Below are 13,979 nucleotides of genomic sequence, written 5' to 3'. Positions count from 1 at the left end.
TAATGTTAGTCCAGTTTAACTACACTTTGGCGCATGGTTATTTGCCTATAAGCATTTGCTGTAATTCAAACAAGCACTGCAATCCTTACGCAAAATGACAATGAAGTATAAGTAACATATGTTCTCTGAACAGGATCCTAACACTCAGCATATTCGACGTTTATTGGTGTCTAACAGAGGAACAAAAATACAATTTTAGTGGCAATGATTATGATGGTTACTATGATAGCAAATGGAAATTATACAGATGAATTAATCCCATCCTGTTTTTCCAATTCAATTATTCAAGGAAAATAAGCATTTATTCTGCATGAGCTGCAGTATATGGATGAGTCGGCCCTTGACACCTGCGGTCCCAACATGGCCTCCGATAATCCGATGGATCTCCTCTGTCATAAGAGATTCTGCCGCCATCGCATGGTGATTCTCTGAAGGTCAGTTGTTACCCGTTTCTGCAAGGCAGCTATATTATATTATACAGCCTATAATAAAATTCTGAAAAACATACCCAAAGAAAAAGTAAGTTCTGAAAACAGTCGCTAAGTGTTGTCCTGCATATTACATGGCACTGGATCACAGAACACTGGTTATTTCGTATCATGGTCAAGCCTACACGCTGATATTGGTAATTATTCAATAATTACTGTTGTCTGTAAACTAACTTTTTATTTTATTTTATTTTATTTCACCATAATTGTTGACACCACCAACTCTGACAGTGTGTTTTGTGTTTCCAATAGGCCTACGTTGTCAATTTCATGTGTTCCACTTTGGATACACAATGACGACGTGACAATATTTTCTGAAAATAAATGAAACATGTTTCTGCAGTCATCATCTCCATTCCCCATGAATAAGGAATGATTACAGGTGCAATAATGATGATAATAATAATGATCCTTGATGAAATAACATCTTGAATTGTGGACACAGCTAACACAGATATAGACAGTTCACAGAGTGTTCTAACACCTTATCATGCAATATCAAACGTTTGGATTAAACGGTTAGAGTAAAGTACATGTTACTGCTTTTAATGTCAAGGATGCCACACTATGCTTACTTTGTTATTGTCTTCAGCTTCAGGTGTTAAAACATAACTTTGTCTGACTGTATGGTCACTTTATGATTAATTTCATATCTTAACAAAAAAGTCAAATAAAACAAAAACTCCTAAAATAGCTCAGGTCGACAAGAGATAACAAGATGACCCATTATTATCATCCAATGAAAGAACAAACTAACTTTCCCTCCACTTTCCTGCCCTCTCTAAAACACGTCCATGAAATATACATTTAAATCAAGGCCCCACCTGCCACCTTCTGGGAGCCAATTATTTGGACAAATCCTGTGGCCGATGGCACACCCTCGTTTGTTTAAAACCAATAGGAATGGAAGTGTGGCAGCTTGCCTGCGGGGAAAAAACTTTCCCCGGGATCAGAGTTAGTCACGCATCACCAAACTTTTGCCAATGTGTTCACAACGGTGCTCCCTCTTTTGGAATTTTGACCATTACAACTATTATTATTCTGAGGTGTGTTTAGTATGGGAAGTAGACAACAATGGCTTACAAGACTGAAGAATGAACTTAGCAACAGTCCTCTTGTTTCAAATGTGGCCTTCGGTTTCATACTTATGGGACTAGAAAAGTTGGTGGAGCTGGAGTTTGAGTGTCCTTGCAATCCCAAATGGAATGGAGTGTTTTCCTCAGCTTTCTTCATCATCCCCGCCGTAATGGCCTTTACGTTGATGCTGATTATTCAAGGATGCAGATGTGACACTTGGTGTCGCAAGACCATATCTCTCTCCAGCTTCGTCCCGGCGATCGTGTGGCTGATTCTGCTCTTCCTCGACGGGCAGTACTTTGCGTGCGCAATGACGGACTGGAAGGGCAGGTTTGTCATCGTTGACAAAGCTGCTCCGCAAAAATGGTGTGAACCCACGAACGGGGACGACGTCACGCCGCAAGAACTGATGCTTCGCTCGCAGCAGTTATTTGTTGTTTCTCAGGTGAGGACGCGTGGTGAAGGTAACGGCTGGGGGCAAATTGTTGGATGGCTCCATCGCCGTACATTTCCGCTGTGCGCGCGAGATTTTTTTTTCCCAGTCTGTCATCACATGTTTTCTATTTACTCTATCGGGTAAAATAATATTGAATACTAAACGTGTGCTGCAAGGGCTAATTGTAATACTTCTCTATTCTCTGTCTTCCGCACTTTCAGGTTATAGGCATAGCTCTTCTCATTTTCATCTGTGTGGGACTAGTAGTGTATGTGATTAGAGAGAGCTGCCAACAGGAGCTGGACACACAGGATTCCAGCGGCGTAGCGGAGATGACGATGTGCAGCTTGAGTTCACGAAGGACGCGGACGTCATGAATGTGGACATTGAAGCCTCCATTGCACAACTCTCCGCTTTGGCCTGAACAGCGGGAGACTACTACCGTAGGACTTTATGAAACACCATCCCTGTAAATAAGTTCTTTTTTTCCTCATGGAATTCTTTATATACATTTTTATGACCTCATAATATCTGACAGATTTGTCTGCAGGACATTTTAATTTTTTTTATAAAAAAAACTCATAGCAACTTTTTGTAATATATAGACTTTTACAGGCCAAAGTATTTTCGTCGGGAGTACTTTTGCGTTTGTTTTATACCTTTTAGTTGTTATAGCATTAAAATTCGTATTGCTGTCAGCTGATGATGAGTTTTATATGAAAATCACGCAAGCATTGCACCAAAATCATACTGAACAAAATATAAATGCAACATGGAACATTATAAAAGATTTCGCTGAGCTACAGTTAATCTGTAGTCAGCCAGTGCAGTATACACTTTGTTGATGTATTCATGTTTTGTATGTGAACATTGAATAGTGGAATTTCTCTATCTATGGCTCACAACTTCTAGTTTGGTTGCCTATACAAAAATAAGCTGGTATTCAAAGGAATAGTTCAAACTGAAATATGTTATTTATTTTCATGGCAAAGAATATTGGGTTTATTTGCACCAACAGGGCACACCCTTCAATGCAAAGTGTGCTATCATAATCCAACTAACTTTTTGCTATATTTTTGCACACATATTCCCTGTGTGTCCATTTCCTGTGTGCACTGATGTCCACAGTTTTGGCTCTGCAGCTAATATGGGTCTGACTGAGCGCTAAAAAGTTCCACTTAACAAGGCCTTAACAATTGCCTAGAGGAATTCAAAATGTTGCAAACACCACAAAGACCATTATTGGTCCCACCAAAAGCTTTCTAACATGCTAACTGGTGTATTTTGGCTTTATATGGTCTGCAAGATTGGGCTGTGAAAGCTGGGGGTTTTCTGCCTGAGACACAGAACTGCATAGTGCATATCCTGGATGATGGGAATGACAGGTGCTTCATCTGTCACATGACATATACCATCAAAATGAATTTGAAGATACTTACAGTATTAGCTGCTTGATGACACCATGCTTCAAAAAGTGGCAAATTGTTGCATAATGTTACTTTAACAGAGCCTTACTGTATTATAGACAACAGAAATATGATGTCACTGAGCATTCGTGTCGTTGAATCGTTAAGCTATGTTGGTGTCACTTGCTGATACTCCTTTTGTGATTGACCAAAAAGAGGTTCAAAAATCACATGCATAAAAACATATTTTTTCATTAATGGGTGACCTAACCTTTTAAGAGCTTAAGCATCTCGGCATGGCATTTTTGCTTTGTTGATGTTTTGATGATTGATGTGGCCTCTTTGCATTTGTGCAATAGACCACTCTTCTTTCTCGGAATCTTGTTAACCTGTTGTGTTTTCTGTTTTTACGTTTGTTAATGTGTTGTATTGAGATATAAAGCATACAACAAGTTGAAAGCCCCATAGTTATTTGTTATGGAATAAATAAAGTTTTAATATTAACATTGAAAGTGATCAATAACTCCTCGATTTGACTGTGTATCCCAAAAAATACACACATGATGTTGCAATAGAGTAACATACTGTTAAACAGAGGTGTAATATGTGACTAATGTTGTTTCTTTGTTTGGTATTCACGGCGCATAAGGTGGTGTTCACATTAGGAGTTTTTTTCTCGGGTGAAGGTGGATGTTTGTGAACACCTCCCAATGCTATTTATCCCACTCCGCCACAATGGTGTTTACTGCAGTACTCCGAAACGGAAAGGTAAAAAACTACACAATGATCCAGAATTAACCGCAGTCTCAGGGCATTCTGGACAAGATATGATTACAAAAGCAAATGTGTTCAGTGAAGTTTTAATCTATATGATGAAGCCACCAACAGAGGTTCTGCAAAGAACACACTGATTAAAAGTAAATTATTTAACAATTAAGTACTTTTTTACAGACCTAATAAATTAAAGTGTGTCCCAAAGTAATAGATGCTATCAAGATACGTTCCCAAGTTTAAGGATAGGTTCACCTGTATGAGAGTATGGATTACAGTGTGTGATGTAACACACATCTAATAAAGTGGTTACCATTGGTATATGACATCCTGTCAAGTCCACTTTCTACTTCTGCCATACCCTCAACGCGCCACTAGATGCCACTGTTATCCATGTTTTCAGATCCAACAAAGTCCCCATTATTACTGTAATTTATTTCATATCAAACCTTTATATTATCCTAGGATCATTATGCTTAAACTATGGTCAAACATTGCAAGTATGGCAATGTAATGATGCAATGGAAATGGCCATAATACAATATATTAAACTGTAATATAACTCTGTCCAGTCAGTGTCCGCGAGGACATTTTAGAGCAGAAATTTGGCGATAGCCTACTTTCTTGTTCTCACACCTGTGCACTTACCTGCACGTTTCCATTTACTCATGCACTTATCTCATGCACCTATTTAACAAATTAAAAACACACCTGTGAACAGAAGAGAGTGAGCTAAGATCACACAGTTGAAAAGATATTACACAAACACCCGATTTAAGTACCTATGCCATTCAGTGAGTTTGTTCCGGATTTCGGCAGCAGGCGATAACTTCGACCTACATAATGGAACTTTCAAACATGCAACTACTTGAATAAGCTTGTGTAAGCCCCAACAGGCGGATGGGGTCATGGTATTGCTCAGTTAACAAAGTTAGCCTACTAGAAGACCACGGTGTTCCACAAATAGCCTACTACAGCATGGACGGTCGATCGGTGTCTTACCATCCCCAGCTTGTTTGGACAGGCGAGTGTCCTGCGCTCCACACCACCTCGTCTCCATTAGAGCCTGACAAGTGCGACAACTCAAAATTCCCCAAGTTATTTTCACATAACGAAAATCACAAGATACCGGATTTCCTTAAATGGGCAAAGCTTTGTTATACGTCCCTGTATCGCGGGATATATTTAATATGCCTGGGTGGGGCAGGATGACAGCACATTTCTACCTGAATATATCGCCGCCAAACTTGCGTTGAGTGCCTTGTTTGAAGTTAGTCTTTCTTCTCCCCTCTTTCTTTCACTTTCGAGTGCAATGGTAGCCTATTTCTTCTAGGTGTAGTAGAGGGGCCGGGTTAGTTACAGTAACAGAGGCCATTGCAGGGTGTATTCAGCTCACCTTTGTACTCAAAAAACGGGTTTATACCTGAGTGTAGGGCGAGGGAGTTAACATATCCTCAGAGTGTACTGTAGTAGCCTACTCCCAGGGACATCGACAGCATTGCAGAGGTAATTATTTTGTTTAACCATATGCCTTTAATTGGACAAGGACGTTCAGTATTTTGTTGTTTATCTCTGCAAACATAACATGAAAGTGCCCAACTAGTGAAGATTGGGACATAAGGGTAAATACAACAATGTTGGCTACTGTAAGTGAGTGTACTGTATGTCTGCGTGTGTGTGTGTGTGTGTGTGTGTGTGTGTGTGTGTGTGTGTGTGTGTGTGTGTGTGTGTGTGTGTGCCCAAGCAAGGGCTACAAAGGACAATATTTCCTCTTTGCCTCATTTTATATTCATGTATCTCATAAATATAGTTATCCTTTCTATACTCAGTATAATTGCAAAAGACAAGGGTGTTCTAACTCTTTGCTCTAATCGAATTTGCTATAAAGCAAGTATAACGCCTTCTTAAAGGCTTGAAGGAGCTTTACGTGGCTGTAGACTCCTTTAACATGCACATATTCTGTCTACATGTAGCTACATGTTTTTTTATTTTTATTTTATCAATGACAAGAAGCACAAAGCACATGTTTCCATAATCTTGGAAATATCTGGAAACAAATTGTCCCTGGCCAGAAACCTTTATTAACAAATACCCATATGAGTTTGAACGTCTCTACATGTTCTGTTTTCATGGTATTCTGACCTGAAATGGGAGACATGCATGTGACAAAATTAACTGTCTGTGTTGTTTTAAGTGCTGTTGTGATGTTTTGTAAACGACTGGATCATGTTCCTGTGTGTTGAAAAAGCCATTTCTGAGGCAAAGCTTAACACAGTGAAACCTTTAAATCCACACATGGACTTCCATACACATGACCTTTCTGTCTGTTTCCATCTGTCCTAGGTGTTTCAGAAATCACATCACAGATGCTTCCCACAGTGTTAATCACCGCACTAGCTCTGTCAGTGTGCGGTGTCTATGGCGGGAAAGTTCTGGTGTTTCCTATCGATGGCAGCCACTGGGTCAACATGAATATTGTCATCAAAGAACTCCATTCCAGGGGACACAACATCACTGTGTTCAGGTCCTCCGGTAGCTGGTACATTAAAGAGTCCTCACCACACTACAATTCAATCACTGTTGACATGCCAGGGGGGTTTGATGAGGAGTTTATGAAGATGTTAGTTTCTCGTGTACTGGAGATCCAAGCCAATGGAGAGTCCAGCTGGAAACGCTTAGAGGTAGAGTGGGAGTTCATAAAATTGGGTCCACAGATGACTCAGATGGAGATCGACATGCTGGCTAAACTGCTAGATGACCAAAGGCTTATGCAATCCCTCAGGGACGCAAAGTATGACTTGGTTCTGGCAGACCCAGTAGCTCCGTCTGGGGCAGTCATAGCTCATTACCTGAACTTGCCCTTGGTCTTTAATGTCCGATGGACTGCTCACGGCGAGGGACACTTTGCCATAGCTCCAACGCCACTGTCCTATGTTCCCACGCCTATGTTTGAGCTCACAGACAAAATGAACTTTCTCGAAAGGGTCTCAAATGTTCTATTCTTTGCCTTTTATGAATTTCAGGCCCAGTTCCTCACTCGGCCACTGTGGGATACCTTTACTAACAAATATTTTGGTCCTGATGTAGACTATTTTCAGTTGATTCAGGGAGCTGATATTTGGCTGATGAGAGTTGATTTTGTGTTTGAGTACCCACGCCCCACTATGCCCAATGTTGTTTACATGGGTGGGTTCCAGTGTAAGCCAGCAAAGCCCCTTCCTCAGGACCTGGAGGACTTTGTGCAGAGCTCTGGAGAACATGGAGTTGTCATCATGTCTTTGGGAACGTTAGTCAGTGATCTTCCGAGACGTGTAGTGGAAGAAATGGCTGCAGCTTTCGCCCAACTGCCACAGAAAGTCATCATGAGGTTCACGGGAGAAAAACCATCGACCCTGGGTAACAACACCTTGCTGGTCGAGTGGCTCCCCCAAAATGACCTACTTGGCCATTCAAAGACCAGAGCATTTGTTGCCCATGGAGGAACCAATGGTGTTCAGGAGGCTATTTATCATGGTGTTCCAATCCTTGGTGTTCCACTGATGTTTGACCAACCTGACAACCTCTCAAGGATGCGAGCTAAAGGAGTGGCAAAGGTTATGGAGGTTTTCTCAGTCAACAGAGACACGTTCCTCCAAGCTTTGCAGGAGGTGCTCCATGAGCCGTCCTACAGGGAGAACATGCAGAGGCTCTCCAGGCTGCACAGGGACCAGCCAATGCAGCCCCTGGACCTGGCCATGTTCTGGATTGAGTTTGTTATGAGACACAAAGGTGCTGCTCACCTGCGCACAGAGTCCTACAAGATGCCCTGGTACTCCTACCACTCTGTGGATGTGATACTGTTCTTACTTGCAGTCTTGGCCACTTTCCTGGCTTGTTTTGTTTTTGGAATTAAGTTTCTGTGCACCAGGATTTGTTGTAAACGCAAGTCAAAACAAGAATAACAACTTGTCTTACGTCACTGATGCAAAAGAAAACACAACAGGGGAGTTGTCTGATTATGTTGAATACCATGTAGAACAATGTTAAGATTAACTCTAATTGTGTATTAATTTCATGAATGACAAAACACTTGAGGGGTTTTAAGCATCTACTGAAATAGAATGGAGTGAAATCAGAATGATATTTGTGCTTTCACAGAGGAAGTGATCTAGATTGTGAGATTGTGATTGTGTTTAAATTGTGTGATTTAGAGAGAATTGTGTTGTGCTTCCATAGTAAAGTCATGTATTTCCTCTTACTTCTCTTGTAACTTCAGTGTTCTTGTGACTTCCAACTGAGTGGCCTGTACAACAGGATATTTAAACTGCATTTTGGCATTTATTTTCTCCATGGCTTCATCAGTCTTTTGTATCAGTCGTTGAATGGACTTTAATCTACCTCACTTGTATGTGGAGAATTTCTGCAACATGAATAAATAAAATTGTCCATTTACCTTTGTCCCAGTATGCCATATGACATAGTTATTTATCTTATCTCCAGTTGATAGATTAAGTACACTTTTGCAGGGTTGCTGGTTCGATCCCCGACCAGTCCACGGGTGAAGTGCGCTTGAGCAAGGGACCTATAACCCCTCCCTGCTCCCCGAGCGCTGCTGTTGGACAGGCAGCTCACTGCTCTTAGTGTGTACTTCACCTCACTGTGTGTCAGAGGTGGAAAAGTCCAGCTTCAGAATAAAAGTCCTACCACATATCTGTGCCAACCACTTCAACCAGCTGATTAAGTAGCACAACTCTTGAGCCAGGCAGAGCAGCTAATTGATGAGATCACCTGTGTTAAGTGCACAGATCCAATACATGATTGAACTTCTACTCTCTGAAGCTGGACTTTTCCACCTCTGCTGTGTGTTCACTGCGTGTTGTGTGTGTTCACTAATTCACAAATTGGGATAAAATGCAGAGACCGAATTTCCCTCTCAGGATCAAAAAAGTATATACAGTATATACTTACAGTACATATATACAGACATTATCATGTATTGCCACTACGGACAAGGGGCAGATTACCTCTAACAGGCCTCTGAGATCCAGCATTACGAAGGCAGGAGGTGGCTGCACTATGTTTGTTTTAAAAGTAATCTGACAATGTTCTACATAAAGTTCTACACATATTTTACATGACAAAGATGATCATGTATTGATTCCCAAGAGTCCAAACATCCAAATGATATATGACTATGCTACATAACAATCTGATGTATGAAAATGATTTAGAATGTTGGGGGGAGGTGGTGGAGGGAGGTATTTGACCCGGCCAATAAATAGATCAGAATTTAAAGCTGGTTGCATGTGACTGGTTTATTCAAATTCACTTCACCAGAGAGGTCTCGTCCATTTCAGAGGCCCCGCCTTGACATTGCTTTTCCCGAACTTTCCGTATCGCGGGAAGTCAATCTAATATGCCTGGGCGGGAGGAAAGCACTTTTTTTTTACCAGGATACTGTATATCGCCGCCAAACTTGCACCCCATGGAGTGGCTTTGTTCATCTCCCTTCTCTCTTTCTCCTTTGAGTGCCATATTGTTTCTTCCAGGGATAGTAGAGGGCTGGGCACTGTGTCTAAGTTAAGCAACACGTTGACAGGGGTTGTCATTTCCTGCTGTATTCAGCTCACCTTTGTACTTTAACTAAAAAACGTTTACAGCTGTGTGTAGGGTGAGGGAGTTAACATATCCTCAGAGTGTAGCACTCCCAGGGACATCGACAGCATTGCAGAGGTAATTATTTTGTTTATGAACCATATGCCTAAGATTTAATTGGGAAAGAATGTTCAGTATTTTATTATTTATCTCTGCAAACATAACGCGAAAGCACCCAGACTAGCTAGTGGAGATTGGGACATCAGGGCAAATACAGTGTACAAGTGAGTGTATGTCTGCATGTGTGAGTGTGTGTGTGTGTGTGTGTGTGAATGTGTGTCCAAGCAAGAGCTACAAAGACAGATCATGAGCTCATGGACAGTAATTCCTCATTGCCTCATTTTATATTCATGTATCTCATAAATATAGTTTTTCATTAATGACATCAAGCACAAAGAATCCAGTATAGTGTTTCCATACCACCCCAGAGCTCAGTTCTCACCAGGGTATAGTCTAAGGTTGCTTTCACACTAGGTCCGTTTAGCTGGACCGGACCCGAGTGCGGTTACCTCTACTGTAGTTGGTCTGTGTTCACATTACATGTTTGTGTGCGCACCCGGGTCCGTTTGCGTCATAAGCACCATGCTTCTAGACACAAACTTCGAGAATTCTGTTTACAAATATAACTTGGCAACACAGCAGAAGGCAGTGCAATGAAGAAGACAAAGGTAAAGATTCTTTAGATTCTTCAGAACGTTTGCTTAGCAACCTGCTCCAGCGTTCTAGCGAACCGGACCCGAGACCACCTTTTCAGGCGGACCCGGGTCCGGTCCCGGGTCCGCACCCGAGTTCGGTACGGTTGCGTTGACACTATCAAAAACAACCGAACCAGTGGACCAAACGAACCCGGGTCCGGTGTGAATGTGCCCTAAAAGCTGGTGAATAATCACTTCATGTTTCCATAATCTTGGAAATATCTGGACACAAATTGTCCCTGGCCAGAAACCTTTATTAACAAATACCCATATGAGTTTGACTGTGTATCTACATGTTCTGTTTTCATGGTATTCTGACCTGAAATGGGAGACATGTATGTGACAAAATTAACTGGCTGTGTTGTTTTAAGTGCTGTTGTGATGTTTTGTAAATGACTGGATCATATGTTCCTGTGTGTTGTAAAAGCCATTTTTGAGGCAAAGCTTAACACAGTGAAACCTTTAAATCCACACATGTACTTCCATACACATGACCTTTCTGTCTGTTTCCATCTCTCCTAGGTGTTCCAGATATCACATCACAGATGCTTCCCACAGTGTTAATCACCGCACTAGCTCTGTCAGTGTGCGGTGTCTATGGCGGGAAAGTTCTGGTGTTTCCTATCGATGGCAGCGCCTGGGTCAACATGAATATTGTGATCAAAGAACTCCATTCCAGGGGACACAACATCACTGTGTTCAGGTCCTCCGGTAGCTGGTACATTAAAGAGTCCTCACCACACTACAATTCAATCACTGTCGACATACCGGGGGGGTTTGATGAGGAGTTTTTGAAGATGTTAATTTCTCGTATACTGGAGATCCAAGCCAACGGAGAGTCCAGCTGGAAACGCTTAGAGGTAGAGTGGGAGTTCATAAAATTGGGTCCACAGATGACTCAGATGGAGATCGACATGCTGGCTAAACTGCTAGATGACCAAAAGCTTATGCAATCCCTCAGGGACGCGAGGTATGACTTGGTTCTGGCAGACCCGTTTGCTCCATCTGGGGCAGTCATAGCTCATTACCTGAACTTGCCCTTGGTCTTTAATGTCCGATGGACTGCTCACGGCGAGGGACACTTTGCCATAGCTCCAACGCCACTGTCCTATGTTCCAACGCCTATGTTTGAGCTCACAGACAAAATGAACTTTCTCGAAAGGGTCTCAAATGTGTTCTTCTTTGCCTTTTATGAATTTCAGGCCCAGTTCCTCATTCGGCCACTGTGGGATACCTTTACTAACACATATTTTGGTCCTGATGTAGACTATTTTCAGTTGATTCAGGGAGCTGATATTTGGCTGATGAGAGTTGATTTTGTGTTTGAGTACCCACGCCCCACTATGCCCAATGTTGTTTACATGGGTGGGTTCCAGTGTAAGCCAGCAAAGCCCCTTCCTCAGGACCTGGAGGACTTTGTGCAGAGCTCTGGAGAACATGGAGTTGTCATCATGTCTTTGGGAACGTTAGTCAGTGATCTTCCGAGACGTGTAGTGGAAGAAATGGCTGCAGCTTTCGCCCAACTGCCACAGAAAGTCATCATGAGGTTCACGGGAGAAAAACCATCGACCCTGGGTAACAACACCTTGCTGGTCGAGTGGCTCCCCCAAAATGACCTACTTGGCCATTCAAAGACCAGAGCATTTGTTGCCCATGGAGGAACCAATGGTGTTCAGGAGGCTATTTATCATGGTGTTCCAATCCTTGGTGTTCCACTGATGTTTGACCAACCTGACAACCTCTCAAGGATGCGAGCTAAAGGAGTGGCAAAGGTTATGGACGTTTTCTCAGTCAACAGAGACACGTTCCTCCAAGCTTTGCAGGAGGTGCTCCATGAGCCGTCCTACAGGGAGAACATGCAGAGGCTCTCCAGGCTGCACAGGGACCAGCCAATGCAGCCCCTGGACCGGGCCATGTTCTGGATTGAGTTTGTTATGAGACACAAAGGTGCTGCTCACCTGCGCACAGAGTCCTACAAGATGCCCTGGTACTCCTACCACTCTGTGGATGTGATACTGTTCTTACTTGCAGTCTTGGCTACTTTCGTGGCTAGTTTTGTTTTTGGAATTAAGTTTCTGTGCACTAGGATTTGTTGTAAACGCAAGTCAAAACAAGAATAACAACTTGTCTTACGTCACTGATGCAAAAGAAAACATAATAGGGGAGTTGTCTGATTATGTTGAATACCATGTAGAACAATGTTAAGATGAACTCTAATTGTGTATTAATTTCATGAATGACAAAACACTTGAGGGGTTTTAAGCATCTACTGAAATAGAATGGAGTGAAATCAGAATGATATTTTTGCTTTCACAGAGGAGGTGATCTAGATTGTGAGATTGTGATTGTGTCTAAATTGTGTGATTTAGAGAGAATTGTGTTGTGCTTCCATAGTAAAGTCATGTATTTCCTCTTACTTCTCTTGTAACTTCAGTGTTCTTGTGACTTCCAACTGAGTGGCCTGTACAACAGGATATTTAAACTGCATTTTGGCATTTATTTTCTCCATGGCCTCATCAGTCTTTTGTATCAGTTGTTGAATGGACTTTAATCTACCTCACTTGTATGTGGAGAATTTATGCAACATGAATAAATAAAATTGTCCATTTACCTTTGTCCCAGTATGCCATATGATATAGTTATTTATCTTATCTCCAGTTGATAGATTAAGTACACTTTTGCAGGGTTGCTGGTTCGATCCCCGACCAGTCCACGGGTGAAGTGCGCTTGAGCAAGGGACCTATAACCCCTCCCTGCTCCCCGAGCGCTGCTGTTGGACAGGCAGCTCACTGCTCTTAGTGTGTACTTCACCTCACTGTGGGTGCCTCTCAACATGCCTCCTCGATCCTCGATGCTCGATCCTCGAGGGGCGTTCCCACTGATCTATAACTAACACTGGATAGACTATCCCATTGTTTCCCCCCCATCATTCTTTATGTAGATCAGTGAGGATCGAGGCATCGAAGAGCGAGGGAGGACGTATAAACGCTGCATGAAATGCACCCAATGTGTCAGAGGTGGAAAAGTCCAGCTTCAGAATAAAAGTCCTACCACATATCTGTGCCAACCACTTCAACCAGCTGATCAAGTAGCACAACTCTTGAGCCAGGCAGAGCAGCTAATTGATGAGATCACCTGTGTTAAGTGCACAGTTCCAATACATGATTGAACTTTTACTCCATGAAGCTGGACTTTTCCACCTCTGCTGTGTGTTCACTGCGTGTTGTGTGTGTTCACTAACTCACAAATTGGGATAAAATGCAGAGACCGAATTTCCCTCTCAGGATCAAAAAAAGTATATACAGTATACACTTATATATATACAGACATTATCATGTATTGCCACTACGGACAAGGGGCAGATTACCTCTAACAGGCCTCTGAGATCCAGCATTACGAAGGCAGGAGGTGGCTGCACTATGTTTGTTTTAAAAGTAATCTGACAATGTTCTGCACAAAGTTCTACACATAT

General features: G+C 42.1%; 2 protein-coding genes and 1 long non-coding RNA gene across 3 annotated transcripts; 2 read left to right on the top strand and 1 right to left on the bottom strand.

Annotated features, from left to right (window-relative positions):
• Positions 1 to 163: 163 nt before the first annotated feature.
• LOC134095922 (uncharacterized) lies at positions 164 to 5,395 on the bottom strand. The gene is made up of 3 exons (XR_009940650.1): positions 5,181 to 5,395; positions 4,827 to 4,889; positions 164 to 452 (listed from the first exon to the last, which is right to left on the bottom strand). It is a non-coding gene; the product is annotated as an uncharacterized LOC134095922 (long non-coding RNA).
• Positions 5,396 to 5,514: 119 nt separating this feature from the next.
• Positions 5,515 to 8,615, top strand: LOC134095707 (UDP-glucuronosyltransferase 2A3-like). Its single transcript, XM_062549375.1, has 2 exons — positions 5,515 to 5,684; positions 6,522 to 8,615. Exon 2 carries the CDS (start codon positions 6,545 to 6,547, stop codon positions 8,117 to 8,119), a length of 1,575 nt encoding a protein of 524 aa, XP_062405359.1. The 5' UTR covers positions 5,515 to 5,684; positions 6,522 to 6,544; the 3' UTR covers positions 8,120 to 8,615.
• Positions 8,616 to 9,769: 1,154 nt separating this feature from the next.
• LOC134095928 (UDP-glucuronosyltransferase 2A3-like) lies at positions 9,770 to 13,301 on the top strand. Its single transcript, XM_062549638.1, has 2 exons — positions 9,770 to 9,890; positions 11,030 to 13,301. The coding sequence occupies exon 2, from the start codon at positions 11,053 to 11,055 to the stop codon at positions 12,625 to 12,627; it is 1,575 nt and encodes a 524-aa protein (XP_062405622.1). The 5' UTR covers positions 9,770 to 9,890; positions 11,030 to 11,052; the 3' UTR covers positions 12,628 to 13,301.
• The last annotated feature ends 678 nt before the right edge of the window (positions 13,302 to 13,979 follow it).

This window comes from Sardina pilchardus, chromosome 11 (assembly GCF_963854185.1).
Source record: "Sardina pilchardus chromosome 11, fSarPil1.1, whole genome shotgun sequence".
NCBI lineage: Eukaryota > Metazoa > Chordata > Actinopteri > Clupeiformes > Clupeidae > Sardina > Sardina pilchardus.
This window is presented reverse-complemented; position numbering and strand designations above follow the sequence as displayed.

Excerpts from the sequence above, each read along its gene's own strand:
- LOC134095707 (XM_062549375.1), top strand. The coding sequence starts at position 6,545 with ATGCTTCCCACAGTGTTAATCACCGCACTAGCTCTGTCAGTGTGCGGT.
- LOC134095928 (XM_062549638.1), top strand. The coding sequence starts at position 11,053 with ATGCTTCCCACAGTGTTAATCACCGCACTAGCTCTGTCAGTGTGCGGT.